The 27,628-nt window shown below is 39.5% G+C and overlaps 2 protein-coding genes across 2 annotated transcripts; both read left to right on the top strand.

Moving 5' to 3' along the window:
• Positions 1–12,330: 12,330 nt before the first annotated feature.
• LOC137400738 (protein FAM200C-like) lies at positions 12,331–12,810 on the top strand. The gene has a single exon (XM_068087074.1). The coding sequence runs from the start codon at positions 12,331–12,333 to the stop codon at positions 12,808–12,810; it is 480 nt and encodes a 159-aa protein (XP_067943175.1).
• An 828-nt stretch (positions 12,811–13,638) lies between these two features.
• Positions 13,639–14,028, top strand: LOC137400737 (protein FAM200B-like). The gene has a single exon (XM_068087073.1). It carries the CDS (start codon positions 13,639–13,641, stop codon positions 14,026–14,028), a length of 390 nt encoding a protein of 129 aa, XP_067943174.1.
• Positions 14,029–27,628: the final 13,600 nt, after the last annotated feature.

The following is a 27,628-nucleotide window of genomic DNA, read 5'->3' as shown; positions in this document are numbered from 1 at the left end:
TAGAACAATATCTCGTAAAGGGCATTTTAGGGCTATGATAAATCTTAAATGTCATTCTGCCGAACTAAACAACATCTCTACTTGTGATAAAGCCAAGATCCTAGCAGTAAGCAGTTTAATACAAACTTTTGAACTCAGTCAATGTCCTTACAAGACTATGATGGAGTTGACAATGGCACAGATATCCAAGTACGTGTAGGTACAGGTGACATAGATATGGGTGACAGACCAGTTACAGTATAATAGGTTCACTCTTACAAGAGAGTGTTTCTTGAAGTAATAATACCAGCTCCATGTTAAAAAAGTATACTAATCTGAATATGATAAAATCAGGCCTATACTTCCTAGAAAAAAATAAGATTATTCTTATATGCATTTTGTACTTGATCTTCTAGCTTAAACTGGAAGTCTCTTTTCACTGAGCTAACTTGCAAACACTGCTAATGTTAAAGTATATTGGGCAATACGTTGCCAACACAATAGTTTGTATTTAAGCCAAACGAAGAATAGGTATATGTATATTTATATTGTATACGGATACAATTTTTTCATAAACATGTAGCTTATTTATAATTATAGCAGAATGGTCGTTGATTCTGATTTTAAAAAACAATCAACTGGATATGAGCATAACTTCCTACTATTAGCGGTTTTAGAAGGGCACTACATTCAGTAAAGACTAACAGGCCAACAAGAAATGTTTGTAATAGTTGAACTGAGGAAGCTTGATAAGCTTTGCTAATTGAGTTGAGCGCTTTGCTGACTAACTCCTTTATGCTGTAACACGTTCGAGTGTGTAATGCTAAGGTTTGACTACTTACTAAAGCCTGTCTTTACCACCCAACTTTATACTATCGACATATCGCATAAATACATATTACTTCAAGAAAAAGCCATTTGCTCTTATGTTAACAGGAAAGGTGTGCAGCTGCTCAGACCAACAGCATCTTGATCATTTCTGGCAATGAACCAGATGCAATATCATTAACACTTTGTTCATCAGACTGATGAGTGGGCTATACACTCCAACTCCATGCTGGCTGCCATCTTGGCCTCTCAGGCTCCCTAGAGTATGGCTTGCAATCTTGTACTGGGCAAGGCTCAGGTCGCTGTTTGTAAAGATACAGAGCCCAGCTCTCTTTCCATTCTGTTTGGGCGCCAATGAACCTCTGGTGAAGAGAGCCTTATGTGTGGCCAGCTTCTCATGCTGGTTGAAATAGCAGTCACATAGGGAGCACCAATGAACGTGACGGCGGAGTGCACACGGCTTGCAAGTAGAAAATTGCAATGCTTACAATTGAGTGCCATGCTGAGTGATGCGTACTAGAGAGTTAACCGGTGCTTATATGTGCAACCAGGAAATTCAAATTATAACGTAAGCTAACTGCTACTAAAGCTAAGGTACTTGCTAAAATAAATTCAAGTCAAAATGCGCCCGCTAAAAGGATTATAAGGCACCCACTGTCCTGGATTCACAAACAGAAAATTTCCCACAAGTAGAGAAGGAATATTCATTGATTATTTGTTTTGTTATCAACTTTCTTTCCATATTAATCAATGCATGATAAAAATGAAGCCAATATTTGATGCCATATATATACCTGTAAATAATGTTTGTTCTTTTCAAAAATAATTCTCGTCTTGACCTAAACGTTTCAACTACTCCTAGCCATCAATTATATATCGAGTTTGCTTCTGCTCACTTATATAAACGATTGCTTTTGCAGATGAGAGTCAGTGGGAATTTGGTGAGACATACTATGATACAATAATAAATCTATTGAAGTATAACATACCTTTTTAGTAACCTAGACAGCTTGGATTAAATTAGTGTGCTCGTATATACAGGGTCTGCTATCAGCAGTGATATAGCCGGGATCGGCTTGCTGGAGTTACACTGATATATGCAGTCTGCCGTTGGCTATGATATAAACAGCCTGAACTATCAGCTCTCACTGGGGTTGCACCGGTATATACACAGTCTGCTATCGGCTGTGATACAGAGTCTAATCTATCAGCTCTTGTTGAAATTGCACTGATATATAGTGTTTTATCGGCTGTGATATATAAAATCTGTATTATCAGCTGTGATATAGAGAGTTTGTATTAACGGCTTTTACGTGAATAGAGGCAATGTGTGATTATCTTTCGGTGGTGTCTCGGCTACCAGAACCAAATTACTGTTGTATCAGGAGATTTGTGAGACTCGGGCTTTATTGGCGTCTGAGCTCAAAGCTGTTGCAGATGATGGCGGCATTTACATAATGGATAAAGCTAGTGGATTAGGTAGTATTAGACAGTGTTGGATGGTATATAAGAAAATGGAATAAAAGATAGCTTGTTCTCCTTCACTTCAGTTCATGTAATTAATTTCAATTTAACAAAATGGCGCAGCTTACAAAGCTTTGATTTTTTCCTTGAGATCGTTAACGAAATAGTACAGGTACTGGTGGTGATGTAGGTTTAACGATTGATGGCACCCTTTCACGGATTTGCAGGTGAGGTGATATGTGGTGGTGTAGTGGTGTAAAAGCGAGTTATCCTAGCTGTGAAACGACAAAGCTGTGAAATGACAAAGCTGTGAAAAGTCGACGAGGTACAAGTGAACAAGTTACTAAAATTTATTAGTTGTGAAATGGTAGGAGAATTAAAAAATAAAAGGAGGTGTAGAGTGGGTTGGCAACGTAAAATAGATTGTGTTGTGACATAATGGAGATCAGTTATCCAGAGCTGGTGTTTGATGAGCACGGTGATGGTTCGTGAGAGAGATTTGTAGAAGAGATGACTTCGTGTATTGAGAATACAGTTGAGAGGAGAGGTTATGAAGGTGAAAGTGGCAATAGATGTCCTATTATGAGAGGTAGAGCTGTTGATACCGTTATTGAGAGATATTGATCGTAGTGATATAGAGGTGTTGAAAGGAGTAGGGTTCAAGGTAGATGGTGTAGATTCCACTTATGAAGAGGCAGTGCAAGTTGGGCAAGGGTATTATGGTAGACAGGAGAGCGTGTTTGCGAAAGAGCATAAGCTCCTGCCTGCCAGTCAGTGAAAGTGATAGAGTTTTTGCAATGAGTTGAGAATTTAAGCAGATATGCTAAGATAGCTAATAATGCTGATAGAGTAAATTTCGCTCTAATAGTGGCAGTTAACAAGATATGGAGTTATCCCTTCATTAAATGTTGTTTTCAAGAAATGATCCCAGACTTTTATCCCAGTCATTTATCCCGAGACTGCAGAGATAGGGGCAGAGAAGTAAGCTATGACAGACGAGGTAGCAGCAGTTGGCAAGGAGGTAGCCATTACAGCAGTGTTGGGAAGTATGGCAGTCGGGATAGCAGGAGGGAGAAGTATTGGCGCAGAGACAGCCCTCATGATGGAAGGTATTAGTGGAGTAGACCCAGAGATTACAGTATGAACAGGTAAGAAAGAGATGGTCTGTATGAGAAGCGAGAGATGAATAGACATGATGAAAGGTACAGTGACAGTAGCAGGAGTAGTAGTGTAATATTTGCTGGCTCTATAGTTAAAGGTTGACTTGCAACAAAATTCACATTACAGTTATTTGGTAGCAAAAGATTCACCATGTCTTACTCTGTTGTGTTGCAGGTGCCAAATATGTGGAAATTTGATTACAAGCTCTTAAAAGCTCAAAAACGAAAAGCCTAAACCCTGTACCAAATATGGATGCTCACTACTTTACAGTTTTGTTTCGGCTTGATCTAATCGTCAAGTCGTTATCTGATCATGTGACCCAATACTGCGCAAAAAATTTCTGCAGCACTTTTCAATTATCACAGGTGACCAACAGGCTCGTCATGATTATCAGACAATGATATGTACTCCTTCGAGCTAAGATTAAAAAATTAAAAGAATTTTTACTGTAAGTTATAAGATATCAGTGCTAAAAATGACAACATTACAATGATGATAAAACAGACGCGCAAGAACAATAGACATAGTTTTATTGAATGTGTGAAGTATATTTGTGAAGATATTTGGACAAATGAGGTTGCATGAAAGTGTAAACAGAAACCATCTTGTAACAACTACGTCCCATTTGAGCCGTTTTGGAAAGAGAATCCAAACTACGGCGGTCTCGTGTGGCGGCGATTAACTGTTCGTTTTTGAGCTTTTAAGAACTTGTAATCACATTCCCACATAGTTTGCACCAACAACACAACAGAGTAAGACATGGTGAATCTTTTAATACCCAATAACTGTAATGTGAATTTTGTTGCAAGTCAACCTTTAAATATGGTGAAGATCAATGACTAGGCCAGAGAATTGTGCAGTATTTAGAAAGTAATGGAGTAAATATTAAGTTTGTATTTGATACTTTGGCTGAGGTGTCAATAGTGACCGAGGCAACAGCCAATGGGTTACTGTTAACCCGCGGTTAAAGAAGCCAACATAGAAAATGTTGATGGTAGCGAGTTTAGTGTGGTTGGAAGTGTGGTAGTCCATTTGGAAAGTAAGCACAGGACTATGGATGAAGTTTATGTGTTGAAAGGATTCAGGACGAACTTTTTGGGCATAACTGAGTTGAAGCAGCTACAATTATTGGCTGTTGTAAATGCGTTATGCGAGAGCAAGCTTGAGCTTGTTAAGAAGTGTAGAGCTATTAAGCCAGTTATGCTGTTTATGTCGAGAACTACTACTGCTGGGTAAAGTTATCATGTTTCAGATGATGTCAAGTTGCAAAACCTGACAAATAAGTCTGACAGAGAGAACGATGTTGAAAAAGGCCATACAGGTCGAGAATTGTGGACTTGTGAAACAAAGGGAGTGACAAGTAGTGGATGCGCAGTTATAAAAGGTATATCGGAAATCAGCACAAGGACAGTGGTGGAGAGATTCGTAGTCAAGGGGGGTAGTCCAAGACACCAGAGAGGTGAAAATGTTCATGAGGCATGATAGGGAACACAGTCAAGTTGAGGTCAGTGAAGGTGCTAAGAAAGTAGCTGGACCAGTACATGTAATGGAAGTGTGCTTTTTTTAGCTGCGGTATCCCGCAATGGAATGTTGGACCCAAATGATTATAGGAGAAAGGTAGCGGAGATTGAGAAAGAGGAAAATGAGGTTCAGTGGAAGTCGGAGGAAAAAATGGCTAGGCTAAATGCCAAGCGTGAGGCAGCGGTGATGGAGTTGGAAAATGCCAAAGCATTCAGGGTAGCTACGCCTTGGCATTCTCCAATCATCGTTAGCCAAGGTTTGGATAGCACACAGTAGACCTGTTCCAGACAAAAGCCAAGTCGAGTTTGATAGGTCTGGGCCTGTCACAACTCCTAGCTCTGTGGTACCACCCTCTGTGCAGTCAGTTACGACCCAGGTGAAGCCCTCCCACAGGAAGCCCTCCCAATAGAGCCGGGCCTGTCGAGCCCGACTCTATTTTGGAGAGCGAGGTAATGACAGCAGATGAGGTTGAGGAGTCATTACTGACTTGACCAAAATTCTCCGGGTTAGTCGAGGTTGGTGGAAATAGTGTTTGATATATTAGTGGTATGGTGGCAGTGTTGGTAGTGACAGTAGTCACGGTGAATATATTGGCAGTGGTCAGAGTTATGGAAAGGCGAGTTCGCATTGGCAATGGTGCTGGCAGTAAAGAGATGAGTATCTTTGGCAGTGGCACATCGTCAGACAAGCCAGAGGCATAGCCTATGGAGACTACCCTAACGGAGTTTGGTCTCGGGCATCACAAAGTGAGTTACTACAAGTGCTCGTTGGTAATTATGGTGAGGCCTAAAAAAATAAAGAAGGGCTATGTTGTATCATGGGATTTGTGAAGCTCCGGCTATATTGGCATTTTGAGCTCAAAGCTGTTGCAGGTGATTGCGGTGTTGTGTTGAGTATTGGATCATCCTACCAAATAATCTTACAACTGTTAGGGAGTAGCTCAAGTTTATTCTCGAATGCAGATACACTGCTTATCGCCAGTACTGACTTCTCAGATTAGGACCAGTCCTGATAAATGACTGTTTCACCAATGTTTTGTTGATTCGCGTAATCAAGACCCTATAAAAGACCTTCCTAGATATTAGAGTCTAAGAATATGCTCTGAGAAAGATAATCCCTAAGGTATGCGAAGAGGGCTTACACAATACCTCATGTTTATTTAAGAACAAAAAAATATATAATAAGTTGCACTCTAAACTAAACTTATAAAAGTAATTTCTAGAGACTTAAAATATAGTCACCCCCTTTGTTCTCCAAATTTTGACTCTTCCACTTAATCTGCTGACATGTCTGTCTGCCACAATGAAGCTGTATAGAACGAGTGAAGTACAATGTATATGGGTGAATATGCGTCCTTATATATGGGTTGAGAGTTAGCGTTGGTGTACAAGAGTGAAACTATATGTCTCAACTCTTCAATATTGAGTTTTTTAATTGTTTGGGTTCCTGGCTGCATCTTGTTGTATTTCCGTCAGCGGAGTTTCATAACTTTCAATTTTCAGTTTTAATCCTTGGTCTGGTGTAGATTGGTACCAGATGTGGATCTTCTTACACTGCATGACACAGGTTGTTATCGTCTTGTCACGAGATGGTAATAATCCCAATCATGGGATTTGTATATGTCAGAACTCTGGGAGTTAGTTATGTAAGCTGCATGATTATGTAGCTTGTTATCTTCTTCAAGCCTATTTGTAAATGGCTGATTTCAGATATAATAGCGGCATTTACGGTGACTGTATAGAGCTAGTAGATTAGGTAGCATTCGGCAGTATTGGGTAATTTATAAGAAAGTGGAATGAAAGACGAACTGTTCTCCTCCTTTTTTGCTTCAGTTCATGTAAGTACTTTCAATCATGCAACAATGTCAGTTCTTACTTGGCCTGATACGGGCCTAAAGTTGATACTTCCCCCCAAAAGGCCCATTACGCTCAGCCCAAAATCACGTTTTAGGGAGGGTTTCAGACCATGGGGCACTGTCAGAGAATTTGCTACTTTACAAACTTTATTTGGGTTGGCCCAAATAAAATTTACCAAGTTTTGCTGAACAATTTCTTTCATTGATTGGCTTGAATAGGTGTTCCCCTAGATACATAGGGGATACATATGCTATAGGCATAGTGGAAATTATTTTTATAGCTTCTGAATCATATTGGATGTTCAGCGGGGTGTGGAACCTGGGCGCCCCTAAAGAACTCCCAGTGTTTAGGGGTGTATTTCAAACACCCCCTAAACACTGGGAGAAACCCATTAAAATACACCCACCTGGGCATAGCCAGGTGGGTGTTTCTTTCAGAGTATCAACCCTGGGGATACGAGTTACTCCGATTGTACTTCACAATAAATGGACGTATATACGTATGTCATATTATATACAAGTAATATACGCCGTCAACCTTCTACATATAGTTCGGCTCTAGCTTACTGTACCAAGATTATTTTTCAAGTAGTCGAAACAGGAGGCTTAGCATTGAAATTACAATTACTTAGGGTCAAAAGATGCGAATGTGATTATTTTGTATAGATAGTACGGGTACGACGAGCGTTGCGATAGGCGTGAAATGGAATTCGCCCTGGTTAGGAGCGAACAATTCACACTTCGGTCCTTGGGTCATTTTCCCAGTGATTATTTAATCTTATAGTCTCATGAGCCTACGTTAAAAATTCAGTGACAATAACCAAATAATAACACCACAGTTGGTATCAAGACAGCTTTAATTATTATTAAACACCATATGTATATAAAAGTTATATCACCACTGTTAGTTATTACCAAATATCGTAAAGAAAATTCGCTAATACAAATAAGTTACCGAGTCACAGTATACAGTACAAAAATGCACGCCCTGTCCATAAGAAAAACGTTTACTCGACCCTACTAGCTCTTCAAAAATATATCTTAATCCTAGACACAAATCGGTCCTAGCTTTCACGAGACTTTTTCAAGAAAGCTAGCCTTAGTGCAAAAGCAGACTACTGCGGGTATTGAACTCAAAACCCATTGAACTTGAAACCTCTGGGATTTTGAGTTCAATGTCAAAACCGTTCAAGTTGCAATCACGTGACTTTTTACGCCGATAGCGATACGTAATGTATGCGCCATGTTGGAAAGTTAATTGTGTACTAGTTACCGATGTAAACAAACGGTGAAGAATGACAAGTTCAATGGTTATTTTTTACTTGAGTGTTAATGGCAACTTCTCCTACACAACGTTAAGAGTGTTATATATGCAGGCGTCTCTTGTGTGCTTGACTATGATACAGGAACTTGAGCTAAAGAAGCCCGACAGGCTTTGGGAGGCAAGGCCTTTCACACAGGCTGGCAGGATTATGTAGCTTTCTCAGCTTATTGATAAAGCTAAGGAATAGCTGGCTAGATATGGAAAAGGGTGTATAAGGGAGCATGTTTCTTCCTGCTGCCAGAGAGAGTGAAATCGGGGTGAGTGAATACACAACATAGAGCGGCTGATAAAAGAAAACCTATTTATAACATATGGAGTAAAATAAAATGAATGATGAGTGGATGTAAAATAGGTTTTAGTGAACCATATTATTCAGACAAACTGTTGTATTACAGATGCATAGACCATAATGGAGAAACTTGGCTCATGAAGTATTTCGATAAAAACAACACGTAGGCCTATGCTGCCAAAACAGAAACTGTTTCCAAGATTTAAGTGATACTAGCTCATGAATGTATGATATGTATAATACAGTATCTGTAAAAAATGGAATAAACTACTGCAACAACTAAACAAGAATTGAAAAATTGTAATAGGTGATAATCAAAATAATACAAACAAGAAAATGCAGGAAGTAGTGTAATCAGATTATTAAACCTATACATAGACGTTACATAAACTGTAAAAGGAGATTTATGTATCACTGGATATTGAGCCAAAGTGTGTCAGAGTTTCTTAGAACTAAATTAGATTAGAAATAGGAATACAACAACAGCTACAGATAAATACTCCATTGATTACATTGTTAATGACCTTTAAAAAGTACTGCTTTAGTATTTTATGCTGCAAATAGCTTGCAGTTCAAATGTACGATTTTTAGCATAATGATGCTGTTGGATATTATAAAACGAGGAAATGAGGTTTCTCATCAATGAAGCACACTAGTTCGATATGCCATCTGCTGTATCCGAAAGGTGTTTCTCAAGGCATAACACATCACTAGATCCTACACTACTGATAACATACACTACACAATGGAGTGGATCTGGCTTTGCATTAATACGAGAGTATCGATTTGCAGCTAGCATGATCCTGATAACACTGCCTGATGGGCGCACCAATCATCCATTGTTTTGTAGCTCGAGTAGAGTATAGAGATGTCAGTGCTGGATACTTGACTTAGTGGTAACCAGTGATTGACAGCCAATGCCACGTGACATCACTTTAGTTAGCTTTCGCACATTATAGCCAGCTATATAGACTATTATACTGTTACCTATAACAGAAGTTTTGACATCTAAAATAATTGAGCTACACAAACTGATCAACTTCTAGAGTGGCCTGTATCATGAGAATCTCATATTGAGCAGTAACATTACCTGTCTTGGTCGTGTCTGGTACAGGTCTGATATCTTTTAGTGGTTTCTTGGCATGTCAATTGATGTCTCTTTCCTCATGGGCTACTTTCACAGGAGGTTTCTAAGCTGCTTGTAGATAAGTATATTATGACTGTCTTTATTGCTGGTCCTTTAATACAGTGATTTTCAACCACTGTTCCGCGGTACACTCGTGTGCTGTGAGAGATCGTCACGTTGGCCTGTCTTGCCAAACTGTTGTTTTTGCAAAGTTTTCCCCCTGTCGAGCGGGCGAGCAAAACAACTGTTGTTTTACTCGCTGTTTTGTGTGCCATGAGACGTTTTTCAATGTCAATTTTTAAAAATTTAACATTTTATAAGTTGTATATTATTAATCATCTTCTGTAAATATTATGTCATTGTCTGGTGTCTGTGCTGAGAAGACTGGTAGGATAATTTACCGTAAAACCTTTATATGAATGCCATGGCGTTCTATTTTTCAACCCTTCTTTTATGATGACGTTCAATTAGAAGTGGCTTTCAATAAAAAGGTGGCATTTAAATTTTCAAGTAGCTGCTCAAGATTTTGGTAAGTTAAACTTCATTTAATGAATAACGAACGGTAACATAACCTCCAAAATGATGTTATAATATAACATAAGTTAACAAACAACGTACAATAAAATATCAACCAACATAAAATTATAAGACAAAAAATATAATACAAGACAGATAATACAAAATAACTTTGTGATTACTGGTATGTAATAAAATGTTTAATGTTGAAAATCAAATGATACATGGCTATTACAACAGTTCCTGTCATTTTCTATAACTGTCAAATAGTTCTAGAATCACTCTAGAATCAGCGTCAAATACTTGAATGTCATTTTTATTTGTAATCTCAGCCATAGACTGCGCTTGCTGAAGACATTCCAGCCCAGTCTTAATCGGGCCGCCTGACCTAAAACGATCTTGTTATCCTCAGAGCGATTTAGGGCGCTGGTCAGTCCAGATCTCTTGAATGATTTGCCGATTAGCATCTTTTGATTTGTGCCTGCTTAACATGTCTGCCAAACTTTCTACATGTACGTACGTTCTCATAGTGCTCTGAAGAAGTTTAAAGGTTGACTTGCAACAAAATTCACACTACAGTTATTTGGTATCAAAAGACTCACAATGTCTTACTCTGTTGTGTTGTAAGTGCCAAATCTGTGGAAATGTGATTACAAGCTCTTAAAAGCTCACAAGCGAAAAGCCGCCGTAGATTGGAATCTGTTTATTTCTCTGACGTAGTTATTAAATTCGGTTACTGTCTTGTCACGTGATGTTCTCACGTGAATTGAAATGCCAATAAAAAGCTCAATATAAAACTTATCGTAGCACTAGATTATGACAAACACTTCGGGTTTTACCGAAGACCCCGTATCAAATATAGATGCTCGCTACTTTACAGTTTTGTTTCGGTTTGGTCTAATCGGCAAGTCGTAATCTGATCATGTGACCCAATACTTCGCCAATAATTTCTGCAGCACTTTTCGATTATCACAAGTGACTAACAGGCTCGTCATGATTATCAGACAATTATATGTATTCCTTCAAGCTAAGGCTAAAGAATTAAACGAATTTTTACGGTAAGTTATAAGATATCACTGCTAAAAGTGACAGCATTACGATGGCGATAAAATAGATGCGTAAGAACAATAGACATAGTTTTATTGAATGCGTGAAGTATATTTGTGAAAATATTTCAACGAATAAGGTTGCAAGAAAGTGTAAACAGAAACCATCTCTCACAACTACATCACATTTGAGCCGTTTTGGAAAGGGAATCCAAACTACGGCGGTCTCGTGTGACTGCGATTAACTGCTCGTTTTTTAGCTTTTAAGAGCTTGTAATCGTATTCCCACATATTTTGCATCTACGACACAACAGAGTAAGACATGGTGAATCTTTTGATAACAAATAACTGTAAGTTGAATTTTGTTGCAAGTCAACCTTTAATACACAACTTGTGCTAGGGTATGAGCCTTTTAATTGAATGCTAGGTCTTGATGTAGTCGGCTCAATCTCCAGGCACCATGATCTAGGTGCTTCTATTCACCTATTTGGTGGGGGGGGGGGAATTTGGCAGTTTGCCAAAGGAGATTTCCGTGGCACCAATTTTTCTTATATATAGGGCAGCAAGGAGTGAATGAATTTCAGTAGTTTCAACAAAGCCAAAATCTAAAACTGTGGAAAAGGTAAGGATTGCTACACTACATGCATATACATACCTGCAATATTAATTGTTCAGTTACCGATTTGGTTTGCATAAACGTATAACATTTTGACAATTTGCTCTGTAGCCTAACATATGTATGATGTTTTGCTCAGGTAAATATTGAATGTATTCAGACATTTTGATTGCATATCCCATATTGTAGGTGTTAGAAATGTCAAAGACAAAAAGACGAACATATGATGATTCTTACCTTAACTATGAATTCACTTATATGATTAAAAGCGGATTAAAAGTACCACAATGGGTTTTGTGCATGAAAGTGCTCGCTAACGACTCCATGAAACCACATCAACTTAAGCAACACTTAAGAAATAAACATGCAGAACACACGGATAATCAAAGCCGTTCTTTGAAGCTAAAGTGAGAGAACTCAAGCGGGCAAAACTGGATTCCACTGGCAGCTTTCATATCCAGGCACAGGCCATTACCGAGGCATCCTATGCTCTGTCTTACTGTATCGCCAGAGATTAGAAGCCACACACCATTGGTGAAACAATAGTTAAACCTTGTCTGCTGGAGTGTACTAAGATTATTCTCGAAGACACAGCCGATCAAAAGATGGCTGATTTATCCCTCTCAGACAGCACAGTGAAATCGAGGATAGATGATATTTCTGGGGACATAAATAGGCAAGTAATTGAAAAGATCAAGTCATCTCCCATGTTCGCCATTCAACTTGATGAGCCCACTGATGTTGCTAGCATTTCACAGCTGATGGTGTTTGCACGCTATGTACACAGAGAGACAATTGAGGAAGAATTTCTGTTCTGCAGTCCTGTAACAGAGACCACCACAGCTGCTGATGTTATGAACCTGGTTTTCGACTTTTTCAGCAAAGAACATCTGGACTGGGGCAAACTAATTGGAGTTTGCACTGATGGTGCTCCAGCCATGCTTGGCTGTCATGCTGGATTTGCACAGTTGGTAAAAGAACAGAATCCTTTAGTGGTGAGTACACATTGCTTCATTCACAGACAAGCGCCAGCAGCAAAAACTCTTCCCAAAGGATTGCAGGAACACCTTTCTTCAGTGATTTAAGTAGTAAACTTTATCAAAGGCTCTGCCTTGCAAACATGTCTCTTTCACAAATTATGCGAAGATATGGATGCTGTGCACTCATCACTATTGTTCCACACCGAAGTTCGATGGTTATCAAAGGGTAACATGCTTCTGCGTTTCTTCAATCTATGAGCAGAGGTCAATGAGTTCTTGAAAACTCATAACAAACCCAAACTACTGGCTTCAATGCAGGTGGAAGGCTTCCATCAGTGTCTTGCTTACCTGGTTGACATATGTGACCCAGGCAATCAGAATGTACAATCGTGGTAAAACCACATTTTTGAGTTATTTAAAGATTTAAAATCAGCAAATTCTGAGGATTTTAATGCATTTTAAATTTTTCAAATCGGGTCATTTATGCCCAAGTTATGCAAGATCTAGTAGAGAAGGTTTCGTGATGAACTAAAACTGTTGTTTTGGGTTTAAGCAAGATAACGTTGGTGATTCATGAACTGTAAATCATGGTATTTGTTTACAAATCAAAATGCCATAGCAACCAACCACTTAATCTCAACCTATATTGATGAAGCCTGGCATTCTCCACAAAAAAAACCTGAAAAAGCTGATCGTTGCATTTTTATTCCAATTTGATTGACGTTTGACCTCCCAAAGGTCATGGTAAGGTTAACAATATATGTGGCTAAAAGCTCACCGTCCTGGAGATATTCATTAAAAGGGTATGCTTCAAACTGGGCACTTCTCATCAAGCTATATTGCTATGACTGCATCTAATGACAGTCTAATGCATCTAATGACAATTGATTGAACCAAATATTATTTGGTTCAATCAATGAAGTGAACACAAAGATGCAAGGTAGAGACAGAAATGTGTTGAATGTAACTGATAGTATCAATGCATTCAAGGACAAGCTCAAACTCTGGGTGGAAAGACTGGCTACTGGGAATGTAAGAGTTTCATTTCCAGTTCTGCATTCATTAGTTGACAAGAAACCTCCTTCCGCTTTTTTGCTAACCGACATAAAGCATCACGTGAACAACTTGATAGCAGAGTTTGAGAGATATTTTCCAAAATTAGATCCTAGGACAAAGCAATTGATGAGCCTGACTCGAGACCCTTTCAGGCGCAATGTCCACGAGATTCCGGAACAGCTTCAGGAGGAGTTTTTGGAGCTGACAAACAACTCTGAATTAAAAGATGACTTCAAGGAGCTATCAATAGAGCACTTTTGGGTTTAGGCCCAAAGATTGTATCCCAACATAAGCCTGGCCACTTTCAAGATGCTCATACAATTTGCTTCCACATATCTTTGCGAGTCAGCATTTTCAGCAATGCTAACCATAAAGAGCAAATCTAGAAACCATCTGGAAGTAGAAGCTGACCTACGGTGTGCCCTATCTACAACAACTCCTAACATCAAAATTCTGGTCAGCTCCAAACAAACACAGAAATCGCACTAGTCTGCTGACTGTCTTACAATGATAGATATATTGAGTTTAAATATACATTCATTTTTAATATTCCATGTAAATATGACTGTAATAAATGCATAAATACATGCATATACATGTATATAAGTTATATATGTAAATAAAGTTCACTATCTAGTTGCAGTGCATTATTTGAAGTAGTTGGGAGGGGGGAATTTCTGTCTTTAGGTTTGGAAAAGGGGAATGGGGCAAAAAATGTTAAGAACCACTGGTGTAGCTCAAATATAAGTGGCCTTCAAATAAAGATGGCTTTCAAATAAAGGGTAGCCCTAGCATATTGGCTTTGTGTTCTTCTACACAGGCCCAGGTTTCACCCTGGCTGAGTATAAATGAATTGAGAAATTATATAGTGATTAAATACGTATACTGTTCAGGGTGTCATTTTATAACAGTTTTGGTTAGCGGTGAGCCGCAAACTTTTTCAAATGTAAAAAGCGTGCCTGGCTCAAAAAATGTTGAAAAACACTGCGTTAATGTATTATTGTCAAGTTTATTGTAATGTTGCGTATGTCTCCGGTGTTTAGGTGCTTCTCCATTAGGCTATCTGCTTTTGCTAATACTTCTATACAACATAGTGGTTCTTATTATTTTGTGTTAGTTGTTAGATCAAAAGATTAAGCCATGAGTTCAAACTGTGTTTTGCTGGGGATTGTTAATAGTGATGACAAGTGGTAACGCTACAATGAAAAATTCATCATTTGAGCAGTAAAAATTGTCTAAAACTGTAAAATATGAGAGCCATCACCATGTACCAGGCTGTACACTACAATTTTACATACATGTATATGTAATGTAATATCTAAATTACAAGTCCTAGGTAGCGGCTTTCAAGTAGGGCACTTAAATCAACTAAAAGAGTTATGGCAGACAATATGACTACATGTCTTCATTAGGCTGAAAGTTGTGGTATCACCTTCATAATTAATCGCTCCATAGATTCATCAGCCTTCCTTGAACTGTCTTACATGATTTCTTAGCTCTTTTTAGGATTTTCACATTGATATGAATTTCACATTGATATAAATTTCACATTGATTGCTGTCAATTTAGATCCTTTATATAGTTCTGTAATTAATTTGTAGAGGTTTGGGGTACTATTGCTAAATGCCGTGTGGTTGAACCTCTGGTACCACCCTTCCACCTCGTTGGTTCTTGTAGGACTCATGAGCTGAAACCATGAAGTGGGTGGCCACTCATATATAAGCCATAAGTTAGTGTCATCCACGTGGACTCGATATGCTCAGCAACATTTTAAGTCTGCCATCTCTGTTTGCCAACCTGGTCTAACATTCTTCAATGTGTTGAGCAGGCATCATACGCAAGGCTAGAAATTTGATGATTTGTGTGATCTTACTGTCATCTTTGAATAGAGCAGCCAATTCCAATGTGTGTACCGTTTGTACACAGTTTGGGTCCAATGAAATAGGCATCCATGCTCTGGCACATTATATATGGCTTTGGTGGCTCTCTTTAAACTTGTTGGACAAGTAATGAATTAGTTTTTGTGGTCATGTTGCAAAAAAGATCAGCCTTGTTTATTAAAACTGAAAGGTTTGTATATTCTCATGTCGCCTGCGGTTTATTGAAATTCTGCAATAGTATTACGCTGTTTTTTCAACAGCCCTTGCATGTTGTAACTTTGCTGTAACAGGAAGTAACCTTCATGCAATATATACATATCGCAGGAATAGCAATATCATAACAATAGCAATATGCATATTGCTATTACCGAAATAGCAATATGCATATTGCTATTACATATTGCCTATATCTACAATATAAATGGCAAAAAATTGGTCGGTATATTTGTGTGTGTGGGCGTGCGTGTGTGTGTTGGTCCACCTTATAGAGCGGACTTTCCTTTTCTAGTATACGAATTTCGGTCATACAAAGCACACTGAATTAATGTGAGTAGTAAATACCGTACCTTCGGACTATTAGCCACTACTTTTTTTTGATGATTTGAGCCAAGCAGCTTATATAAGGGTGCGGCGATTCTGTGGTTTTTCTTTCACCGCTAGGGTGCATTAACCGAAATCTCTGGTTAGTGCGCCTCTTTACAGTGCTTAACAGCACTGTTCCGTTTTGAACAGCAAAGTTGCTGCCGTGTTAAAAAGCACCGTCTTGAGTTCTGTGGCCTATGCAAAGGTGCCTATACAGCTATACAAATGTACTACTCATTAAATAAAATAAATTAATGAGTAGTAATTTACATATAATTAATATTTACTGCCAATGTGTACCGAGAAGGTCACGTGAACGTTTGTTTCTTGCGGCCAATGGAAAAAACCATGTTCTCGCCTACTAAATTTCTACATCAAAAAGTTAAGTACTTCTTATTGGCCCTTATTCAATGTTGTATTGTCTATGAATTGCTACACCTCCATTGCATAACCCTTTCACTTGCATCCATGTACAAATTTAGCTAACGACCTACTGCCATTTTGCCGATATTGCTTCACGATATGTGCTGTGTTATACAACTATATTATTGTTAGAGATTCCAATTATTGTATTTTATTGTATATAGATATCCATTTCCTGTAAGCAAGGCAGTCGGCCATTTTGAGTGATTCGGAATAAATGCTTTAAAGAAACTGTTTGTAATAAATACTATATATTTGATCGTATCAATCAACCACAAGCGGAAATACAACATTGGCGACGAGGATGGGATAAGAGACACCAGGCTCACAGAGCGCCTTGTCAGGCCGACCAATAAAGAGTTAATTGAGTTAATTAAATAGAGAAACTAAAGTTAAGAAAAGAGTGAACCGAGTGAACCTTCCTTTTCACATAGAAAGAAAGTTCATTGTAAGAACAGCAAATATTGTGAGATTTGTGTGCATATCAACCACTGATAAATGAAACTATGGGAGATGAGGCAGAGGCACCAGTTGTGCATGTGACTGCAGTGTCACAATCACGACAATTGAAATCCGTGCCATTTCACCCAAGCTCTGACCAGATTCAAGCAGGGCAGGAGTGGGAGGAATGGCTCGAAGGGATTGAGAGAGAATTCAGATTTTTTTAGATAACATATGCACAGGACAAGAAGGATGTTATGCTGATATATGGAGGTAAGGAGCTGGCCAGGCTCAACAGATTGCTAGCAAATCCAGAGGAAGGAGATGATTACGATAAATTGAGGAAGAAACTCAATGACTATTTTACACCAAAGAAGAACAAACACCATGCAAGATACAACTTTCTGAAGATGAGACTACTAGAGGGAGAATCTACCAATGTCTACGCTGCCAGATTGAGAGAAAAAGCACCAGCGTGTGAATTCAACGATGCAGATGAATGGATCCTGGAGCACATAATTCAGACCATCGATAATACATCACTGATACAAAAGACAATCAACAAGGCGTGGAACCTTGACCAAATGCTAACTGAGGCAACTCAGATGCAGGACACTAAACTGCAGCTAAGAGAGATGCGAGATGACCACGAATGGAGAGTCAGTAAACTTTCTACAGGACCAGCGCAGCAGTCTGCTGAGCGTCGGAACCGTAACCCAGAACGAGGTCACCTGAGCGGGAAGAGCGGACCTCCTGGAGGAGGCCTAAGAGGCGCTCGCTCAGATGAACAGGGCACGGCGCCATGTAGCTACTGCGCGAGCAGACATCGACGAAGGAGAGACCATTGCCCCGCTTTTGGGAAAATTTGCCAGAAACGCGGGGTCAAAAACCACTTTTCTGCAGCGTGCAGACGCAGTGTGAACGATGATCAGAAGTAGACCAATCGAAACATTCGACATGCAAGAGAGGACAACCACGATTCAGATGCGAGTTCAGACGCCGAGTACTTTGCATCACACTTGAGGAGAGTTAATAAGGTAGGACAGTGCAACAAGACTGTTCTGATTAAGATCGGAGGATGTGATGTACACGTGGAACCGGACAGTGGAGTGGAGCTGAACATCATAGACGAACACCAGTACAGCGCTCTGAGGCACAGAGATACGTCGACACCGGAGCTGGGGAGGAGCAATGTTTGACTAACAGCAATTCAGAACGAGTTATCAGTCAAGGGAGAGTTCTACGCTGAGATCAGCAACAAATACCAAACCGCCAACGAGAGGATAGTTGTCATTAGAGGAAGAATGAACTCACCACCGCTATTGTGTCATAGAACCTTGACACGGCTGGGGATGCTAAAGATTTGCCCCGACGGATCCCTACCTGCTGAAGCAAAGATTGTACAGGACTTGACTACCAAACAGATACCAGAGAGATTTTCGACAGTATTCGAAGGAATGGGTGAGATCAAGCATCACAAGGCAGTGTTGTGCATGACAGAAGATGCCAAATCTATTGCAAAACGGCCAAGGAATGTAGCATACCATCTGTGTGGGCCGCTCAAGAAACTGCTGGATCAAGGGGTGAGAGAAGATATCTACGAGAAAGTGCCAGAAGGTGAACCAATCACCTGGTGCAGCCCGTTGGTTCTGCAACCTAAGCCGAAGTATGCTGCCGTGAAAGATGAAGAGCTGAAACCACACATGATCAGAGCCTGCATAGACCTGAGAGTCCCAAATAAGTTCATGCAGAGGAGTAGAATAACCAGAGGACCAACCATTGAGGATTTCACATATACTTTCAACAACTGCACTGTGTTCTCAAAGATGGACATGAACCAAGGTTACCACCAACTGCGTCTACATCCTGAAAGTAGATCTACTGTCACATTTTACACACCATGGGGTAACTATAGACCGAAGCCACTTGTGTTTGGAGCCAAAGCAGCGCAAGATGTATTCGACGAGGTCATATACAAGATTTTCGGCGACATACCAAGATGTGCAAACCAAAGAGACGACATTATGATAGGTGGAAGAACTGCTGAGGAGCATGATGAGACACTCAACACTGTACTACAGAGAGCGAAAGATTTTAGCATAACCTTCAACAAAGACAAGTGCCAATTCAAGAGATCGGAACTTGAGTTCTACGGAACGATATTCACCGGCACTGGTCTACGACCATCACCTGATAAGGTGAGGGCTGTCAGAAATTGTTTTATTCCTGAGAGTAAAGATGCGGTTCGCAGCTTTCTTGGGATGACAAGCAACCTATCAAAATTCATACCCAAATATGCGTCCATCACTGCACCGTTGAGAGAACTGACTAGAGAAAAGGTCAGATTTAGATGGACAGAAGAAGAACAATCAGCATTCAACAGGACAAAAGATTGCATCTCAGATGAGACAACCATAGCCTACTTTAGACCCGACAGGGGGATAACAGTGAGAGCCGAGGCCAGCTTCCATTATGGCCTCTCTGGTGGAGTATTTCAGCCAACCGATGATTGGCTAGGACTACAGCCTGTCCATTTCTTAAGTCGCACCATGACGGACACGGAGAAAAGATATAGTCAGACGGAAAAAGACGCACTATCAATCAAGTGGTGTAAAGAGAGGTTCAGCATGTACCTACTGGGAGCTCCACGGTTCACGATCATCACTTCACACAAACCACTGATCGGCATGTTCAACATAGCCATCGCCAAGTTGCCACCCAGAATTGAGAACTGGGTTATGAACATGCAGGACTTCGACTTCGAGCTAAAGTACGAACCTGGGCAAAATGACAAAGACCCAATGGACTACTTGTCCAGGCACCCACTACCAGATACACAGCAAGATGATGCGAGAGCAACTGTTGGACGAGTGGTAGAACACTTCACAACCATCACCGAAAAGATCAAAAGCGCATCAAATGATGATGAGCTATACCAGGCACTGAAGAAGATCTTCCTTCAATCAAGCTGGGGAAAACATGCCGACGATCTAGAGATATGCCCCTACTTTAATATCCAAGAAGAGTTATCTGTGTTAGATGGCATGATATTTCGACAGGACAGAGCCGTGATCCCATCAAAGCTACAGGAGAATGTCATCACGGCAGCACACAGGATGGGACATCTAGGTATCAACAAGACCAGGAAGATGCTGAGGGGACAGTACTGGTTCCCATGGATAAATCAGATGGTTGAGAAGAAAGTGAAAAGCTGCTACCTGTGCCAACTCACCACGAAAGAACAGCGACTAGAGCCAATCAAGCCTTCAACTATACCGGACAAACCCTGGGAACACGTAGCCATAGACTTTGGAGGACCATACCCAGATGGACACTACAATTTTGTCATCACTGACAAACAAACAAGGTATCCTGTAGTATCGCAGATCACAGGGACCACTTACAAACAGACCAAAGAAAAGCTGTTGGAGGCATTCGCGACACAAGGGATACCCCGCTAGATAGACAGCGACAACGGGCCTACATTCAATTCGCGAAAATTTCGCGATTTTGTACATGAATATGGATTCATACACCACCGGATTACACCAGCCCACCCAAGAGCCAATGGCCAGGCTGAATCATTCATGAAAGTGCTGAACAAGACTGAGAGGATCGCAGGAGTTAAAGGCATGGACTCCGGAGAAGCCATACAGGAGATGCTGATGGGATATCGAGCAACACCACACCCGGCAACTGGTATCTCGCCATACCAGGAAATGATGATGCAGCCGATTCGGACAAGACTGGGAGAAACGAAGTTAAGCGGCGATGACTTATCCGCCATCAACGCCCGAGATGCTGTATACAAACAAAAGACGACTGAAGTGAGGAACTCAAGGAGGAACGTGAAATAACACTCCCTCAATATCGGGGATCACATACCTTGCAAGCAGAACAAGAGAGGAAAATGGACAACCTCATATGAACCTGCAATCTATGAGATCGTGAAGATTGTAGGATCCCAGATCCATGCTCGCAGACTTGAAGACGGATACCTGCTTTTCCGAGAGGCTAGCTGGTGGAAGGCCGCTAACGAGATTGAGATAGGAGAAGGCATAGACGAACGAGATGCTGTGATGAGACAACCCTTGATGCAATGCGAGCAGGCACAAGTTGACTATGACGATAACCGAGAGCCTACTGATGGCGTACCAGATGCACCACAGTTGACAACACCGATGCAGACCCTTGACCAGAGCCTGATACAGACTCCTGACCGAAGACCTATGCAGACCCCTGACCAGAACCGAAGCCGACCACAGAGAGTCAGACAGCTACCAGCATGGCTACGCACTGACTACATTGTGAACTAAATAGATTTCTAACATAAATAGATCTTGCAATATGATAATCACCTCGCTGACAATCACTACCAAGCTTCCCTTGAGGGGGAGAGGTGCTGTGTTATACAACTATATTATCGTTAGAAATTCCAATTATTGTATTTTATCGTATATAGATATCCGTTTCCTGTAAGCAAGGCGGTCGGCCATTTTGAGTGATTCGGAATAAATGCTTTAAAGAAACTGTTCGTAATAAATACTATATATTTGATCATATCAATCGTAACCACAGGTGGAAACACAACAATATGTATACAATATTTTTTCAATTTCAAATTCTATCTAGAACGGTTTTTTTTGTTATATATTTTATTTTGCACAACATGCTATGCAAAAATTCATTGTATCTATACTTTGTGCATTGATAAAGCGATGCGAAGCTACGAGGCTAAAACGATCCTCTACAATGTTCCTTATTCTTACGAAACCATTACTTTCACCACCATCACAGTCAGTGCTGCTATTGCTATTTTAATTATCTGTGTAATCACAAAAATCTGAATCGGCTATAATTTCATCAACATAAGTAATTATTTGTTTTCTAACTTGGAGGCGTTCACAGAACTTACACAAAAATGTTCGTTTTTAAGTTGGAAATTCCCAAGCAAAGATTAAAAAATGAAACTTAAGGCTAATTTTATAGAGGAAACTTAGGTCAACACTGTCACTACCATAAAAGTCCTAAAGATAGTTGGTTATGTTATCAACGAATAATAAAATTCAGTTACTAGCAATTGCTGGGAAAGTCGCAAAATTGCGTCTACGGCGGTCGACCATAGAAAACGCATAAATGAGTCTACTTTAGTGAAAGGGTTAAAAACGTTGGATTTGCCACTGTTTGTGATAGTAAACATGTTCATTTCCTTTCGCAGCCGAGATACTTTTACTTTTTTTCCAGCTATGAGTACTACAGAACTACAGAACTTACACGGGTACTGCTACTGTGTTTTCCCTACTAAATTTCAACTTCAAAAAGGTAAGTACTTCTCATTCAATGTTGTATTATCTATGAATTGCCGCACCTCCGCCACTTAATTAATAACGTTAGATTTGCCATTGTTCGCAATGGTAAACATGTTCATTTCCTTCAGCAGCTGAGTTACTAATTTTTTTTCCAGCTACGAGTAGGCCTACTGTAAGTTACTACTACAGAACTTGCATGGGTACTCCAAGGGTTGCGATAGGTGATGATGAGAAAAAGAGAGCATCTAATATCGATTTACTGTCACCCTAGTTTAGCCATGACCAGCAGTACGTCACCTTCTCAAAAGTAGGTGCAAGCCGAACATTAATTGTTCATACTCTCGACAAATAAACAAAAAATGTTGTCTTTCTGCAAGTGTTGCGTTGAACTAACATTATGTTATTGTTATGTCACGTTTGCATTAAATTAACATTATGTTATTGTTATGTCATGCTATGTTTTTTATGTTCTGCTACACCTAAATATTATCCACATGCAGCATTTTCTAACAAATTTTTTAGTATATATACTGTATATATGTTTTCATGCATTCATTTTCCTTATTGTATCTCATAGAAAGGTTATCATGTTGGCGTTATGTTTTATTATTGTAAGGTGCTAATGCTGTATCTGACTTGAAATCATACTGTTTGTGCTGTTATACATATAAATTTTATCGACACAATCTCATTTCTGTTTGTATATACCATGTCAAAACACAGGCTATCATAGACGAAGAACTGGTGAGCCACGATAATATGTTTTAAGCATGTAGAAGTCTCCATTCAATAAATGCTGGCAATAGCAAAATATTTTGTAAAATTTCTTAAAAAATGCAAAATTTTTCAATACTGCCAGTTTGAAGAACTTCAGTTTACCTAGCAATGTCAATTTCATTATCAGTTCTCTGTACACAAATAGGCCAATGCCGATTTGAGTGGTTTGAGACTGATGCAGTGTAGACTAGCTGTAAAACGTATTGCAGATTTCCATTGTTCTCTTCAACATTATTGACATGTATGACTGCATATGTGTATGCATAGTCTGATAAAAGCAAAAAATTTCAGTAGATTGCATACTTGGAGTTTTTTACAGCATGAAAGACAATTCTCAATGAAACCTTATGATGTACATGAATCTGTTCCCATGGACGGGTAATGCAGCTAGCGGTTCAGGTTTGGCGTCGTGGCGTCACTCGGGGATGCGTGTGAGACATTTTTTGCCTCGAGTGCAGCGAGACTCTCCAGGCCCGGCACTCCGGATGAATGAGTTGGCGAGTGCGAGGCAATTGATTGCGAGGTGATTGGTTGTGAGACGAGTGCGAGGCGACTGGTTGCGAGTGCGAGGCGATTGATTGCAAGGCGAGTGTGAGGCGATTGATTGAGAGGCAATTGCGAGGCAATTGATTGGGAGGCGAGTTTAAGGTGATTGAGTGCGAGACGACTGATTGCAAGTGCGAGGTGATTGTGAGGCGAGTGCAAGAGTGCTATTGTCAACTGCTCAGAGGCTAAAGACTGGTTGGCCGAATCGGGGCTCGGCGACAAAAGTGTGCGATCGTCAACTGCAAATATAGACCGGTATGAACGGATGCATAAATCTAGATACATGAATTTAGAATAATTACCAGATTTTACATGCATCTAGCTGTAAAACACATTGCAGATTTTCATTGTTCCCCCAACATTATTGACATGTATATGTGTATGCATACTCTGATCAGGGCAACACTTTCAGTAAACTGCATATTTGGAGTTGTTTTACAGTATGAAAGACAACTCTCAATAAACCTTATGCTGCATGTGAATCTGTTCCCGAAGGCGGGTAATGCAGCTAGTATACACATATAATAGCGCATATACAGCTAACTTATGGTGAGTCATAACACTTGCAGCATTCTTTATTGCAGCTGTCATCTTTCTCCTCGTCACTCTGTGCAAATCTACTTATCACACTTCCATTGATGGGTTTCTGGTATATCAATCTAGACAAAGTAAATTACATAATGATACTTTTCAATATTCTCTAAAACATATTGCTTTTTTCATGTCCTTTTACTCTACTTTGTATAACATCTGTTAATTGGGTTAATTGGGTTAAAACAACATTTATTCGGCTTATATGTAAAAAATATATAAAAACACTAGCATATAATTGAGCAAAGCATTCTTTTTAGAAACAATTAAATTTTCCATCAGCACAATTTATAGCCTGAGAACCAAGGCTTACTATGGCAGAGACTAAGTAAAGAGTAACAGTCTCTCCACCTTGATTTCTCATCTGCTGCCACCCCTGTACAACATCCGTACATACTAACCATAGGCTTCATGTAATTTGATCACATGGGAGTTGTTTTAATAATGATTCGACAACTCCTTATTACAGACAACAATTATTGCTGTACTATTCAGTTATAAGTTATATTGTAATAGTATTGCGGTAAATTTATGATATAGAGAAATTCAATCGATTTCCTCAAAAACTTATGAACGATGGTCTCAACCAGCTGCAAAAGATTTCCCACGAAAAAGTGGAACATAATCATAGGCAATAGAAGATAGACAAACGCCTCCAAAATCAATCGATGATATATTGACTGACAATTGAGTATCACTTTTTTGCAATATCTTGTTTATAGTATATAGAAGCACTCAGCTATCGACATGTGTCTACCGTAAGTCCTCATGCTCAAGCCCCGCGGCTTTTGCTCAAAAACAGATGACTCACGAAAGAAAAAATAATCCTCCAACAAGCCGCGTATGCCTACAGACCGTGGCTAATGACTGAGGTTTTGTCATCCTTGACCCCTTTCGAGAGCGAGAGTGTTAAGACGTGTTTCGCTATTCCGCCGTCCTCTTGAATAAGAAACCAGGCTACATCAGTACACGTGAAAAGAATTTTCTTTTACTTCCAAGTTCGAATTAAAATTCCTAAACCCTTGCATCAATAACTTACTTGCCATGTCTCAGCTAGATTTTTATTGCATTGTTAGAGGGCTACACGTTTATGGAAAGATGTTGGTCAAGAATGAAAAGGTGTTAATTACCTATGACTGTGGTGAGTTAAACATGAGCGATAAATTCTTCTTTATTCTAAAGTATTCCATAAACATGACCTTGAAAATAAACGAGTAGGTCACCAAAACCCGTACATAAAAGTGTATCATGACTGCGATTCGATGGTTATAGCGCGGAACTGAGCGGAGACCGCATTTATCGAGAAGCTGCCCTGAGCCCCACATATGTTTTAAAAACTTGGCTTTAGCCGCGGCCTATGACCTTTAACCAGAAGCCGCGCCCAACGACAGGCCATGCGGCTTGAGCGTAAGGACTTGCGATATATTAGAGCTGGCACGGGTAGCTCGGCCGGTCTTGACCCGCCGGGTCAGAGGTGCCCGGGTCGAGCCGCCCGACCCTCGGGTCTTCCTATACAAAGACACGAGTAGGTTTATGGCTAAATGAGAGCGATTGTATATTGCTTTTTATGTGCGATTGCAATAGAGTCGCGCTTAGTCCTAGCGCGGAAGGACCAGGTAAAATAAAACAAGGTGAGTCGCGACTATGTTTTTATGTCTGCGACAATAGTCTTTGGACTATAGGTTTCGCAACGTTTTTGGCAAGAAATAATCAACGTGTCGGCGGTCTGAGAGTTCATGAAGAAGCCAGTAATGAAAGGGAAAGGCCAAGTTATTTGTACAATATGCGAAAGCAAGTTGAGCTACAAAGAAGGGTCCACCTCAATACTATCGAGGCATTTACAACGAAGGCATCCTGAGGAACTTGAAAGCGCGTCTAAGAACCTTCAATCTAGCAAATTTATTTTATTTTAGTTTCTTTCACTAATACTAGAAGTTTTAGGGAAGTGATGGATTTTTGCTTTCCATTACGCTGGGTTTTCTACTTTTATATTTGTAAAGTATTTCTTAACTAATGTCTTCATGTTGATTATAATAGCATAATTGAAAATAAAATCTGTAATAAAAACACTCTAACCAAAGTCATGTCATTAATCTATCACCCATTGAATAGCATTGATCCATCAATGTCTAGGCTATTGGACCACCAATGGTCTATATATTGTATATATTGTATATAGTGAGCAAGTAGGCTATTTTCTACATTGCACCAAGTAAGTTTGCTTTGCACTCTGCACCAGCAGGAAAGCTGTGTCTTCTTGGCCATTTCTGCTTTTCAGGACCCAAAAGTGGTAATTTTTTCTTTTGAAACCAGTAGAAAAATTGGACAGGACCTAAAAACTTCTTTTAACCTGCGAAAGATTTTTTGTTTCATTACGTATTAAACTTGTTTTCAAGTGTACAGTAGCATAATTAACATTTATATGCCTTTGCAAATTTATAACGTGTGTACCAAATGCTGTACGTATGGTAAGGAGTTCTTACCTTCAAGCCGTATGTATGACATAAACTTTAATTCACTTCAAATAAGTTTAGCTTACTAAAATCACACATAAACTTAAGTTTTAGTAGGTATTTTTACCTATTTTACTGAATTTCAACTTTTTATCATGAAGTGTTATTCTTGCATCAGTTTCTGTTTTCACTTGCACTATGAAATTTAGCGTGTCTGGTTAAAACACTATTCAACCTAATTCAACCAGAAATGCTGAGTGATGCAGTTATCGAAAGCGGCCTCTCGCATACTTAACCATTTCATGGCTATCGAAAAGAAAATGAAACTTTATTTACTATACAGGACGTACATACCTTTGGAGTAACGTAACTTGAGCTGGTACATGTAGCAAGTAGAGCGGAGAAGAGGTATTGCAGATCATAACCATTAAAATACACTAAATACAATACAGTTACTGTAGGTAACTATAATTACTAAAGCTAACATATCATTTTGACTATTTTTACCAAGGGATGTTTGCATTGTATAATTAAAATGCTCTCTATACCCCTTCATACAAATTTTTCACCATACGATGCCAACCCTAGAACGGATTAACCTCGTATTCTAAGGATGCACTGTACTAAAACTTAACTTTAGGCATGTGTATATTAAGCTATATTCATTTAAGTTGAATTCAAGTTTATTTTATACGTCTGTCTGAAAGGTAAGAGTACGTACGTACTACACTTAGTACATTTAAATGTTACATTTTATTGCAGATAATAACCACTAAATACGCTAAAGTTACTGCATAGTAAAAAATTTTATACACACTTCTATGCACTATTTGTAAGCATTAGTTCAACAAATTCATGCTTTTTA

Source organism: Watersipora subatra, chromosome 7, assembly GCF_963576615.1.
Source record: "Watersipora subatra chromosome 7, tzWatSuba1.1, whole genome shotgun sequence".
In the NCBI taxonomy this organism is placed as follows: domain Eukaryota; kingdom Metazoa; phylum Bryozoa; class Gymnolaemata; order Cheilostomatida; family Watersiporidae; genus Watersipora; species Watersipora subatra.
The sequence above is the reverse complement of the archived record's forward strand: the minus strand, read 5'-3'. Positions and strand labels throughout refer to the sequence as shown.

Bases quoted from the DNA above. Each gene is read 5' to 3' on its own strand.
- LOC137400737 (XM_068087073.1), top strand. From the start codon at position 13,639: ATGCAAGGTAGAGACAGAAATGTGTTGAATGTAACTGATAGTATCAAT.
- LOC137400738 (XM_068087074.1), top strand. From the start codon at position 12,331: ATGGCTGATTTATCCCTCTCAGACAGCACAGTGAAATCGAGGATAGAT.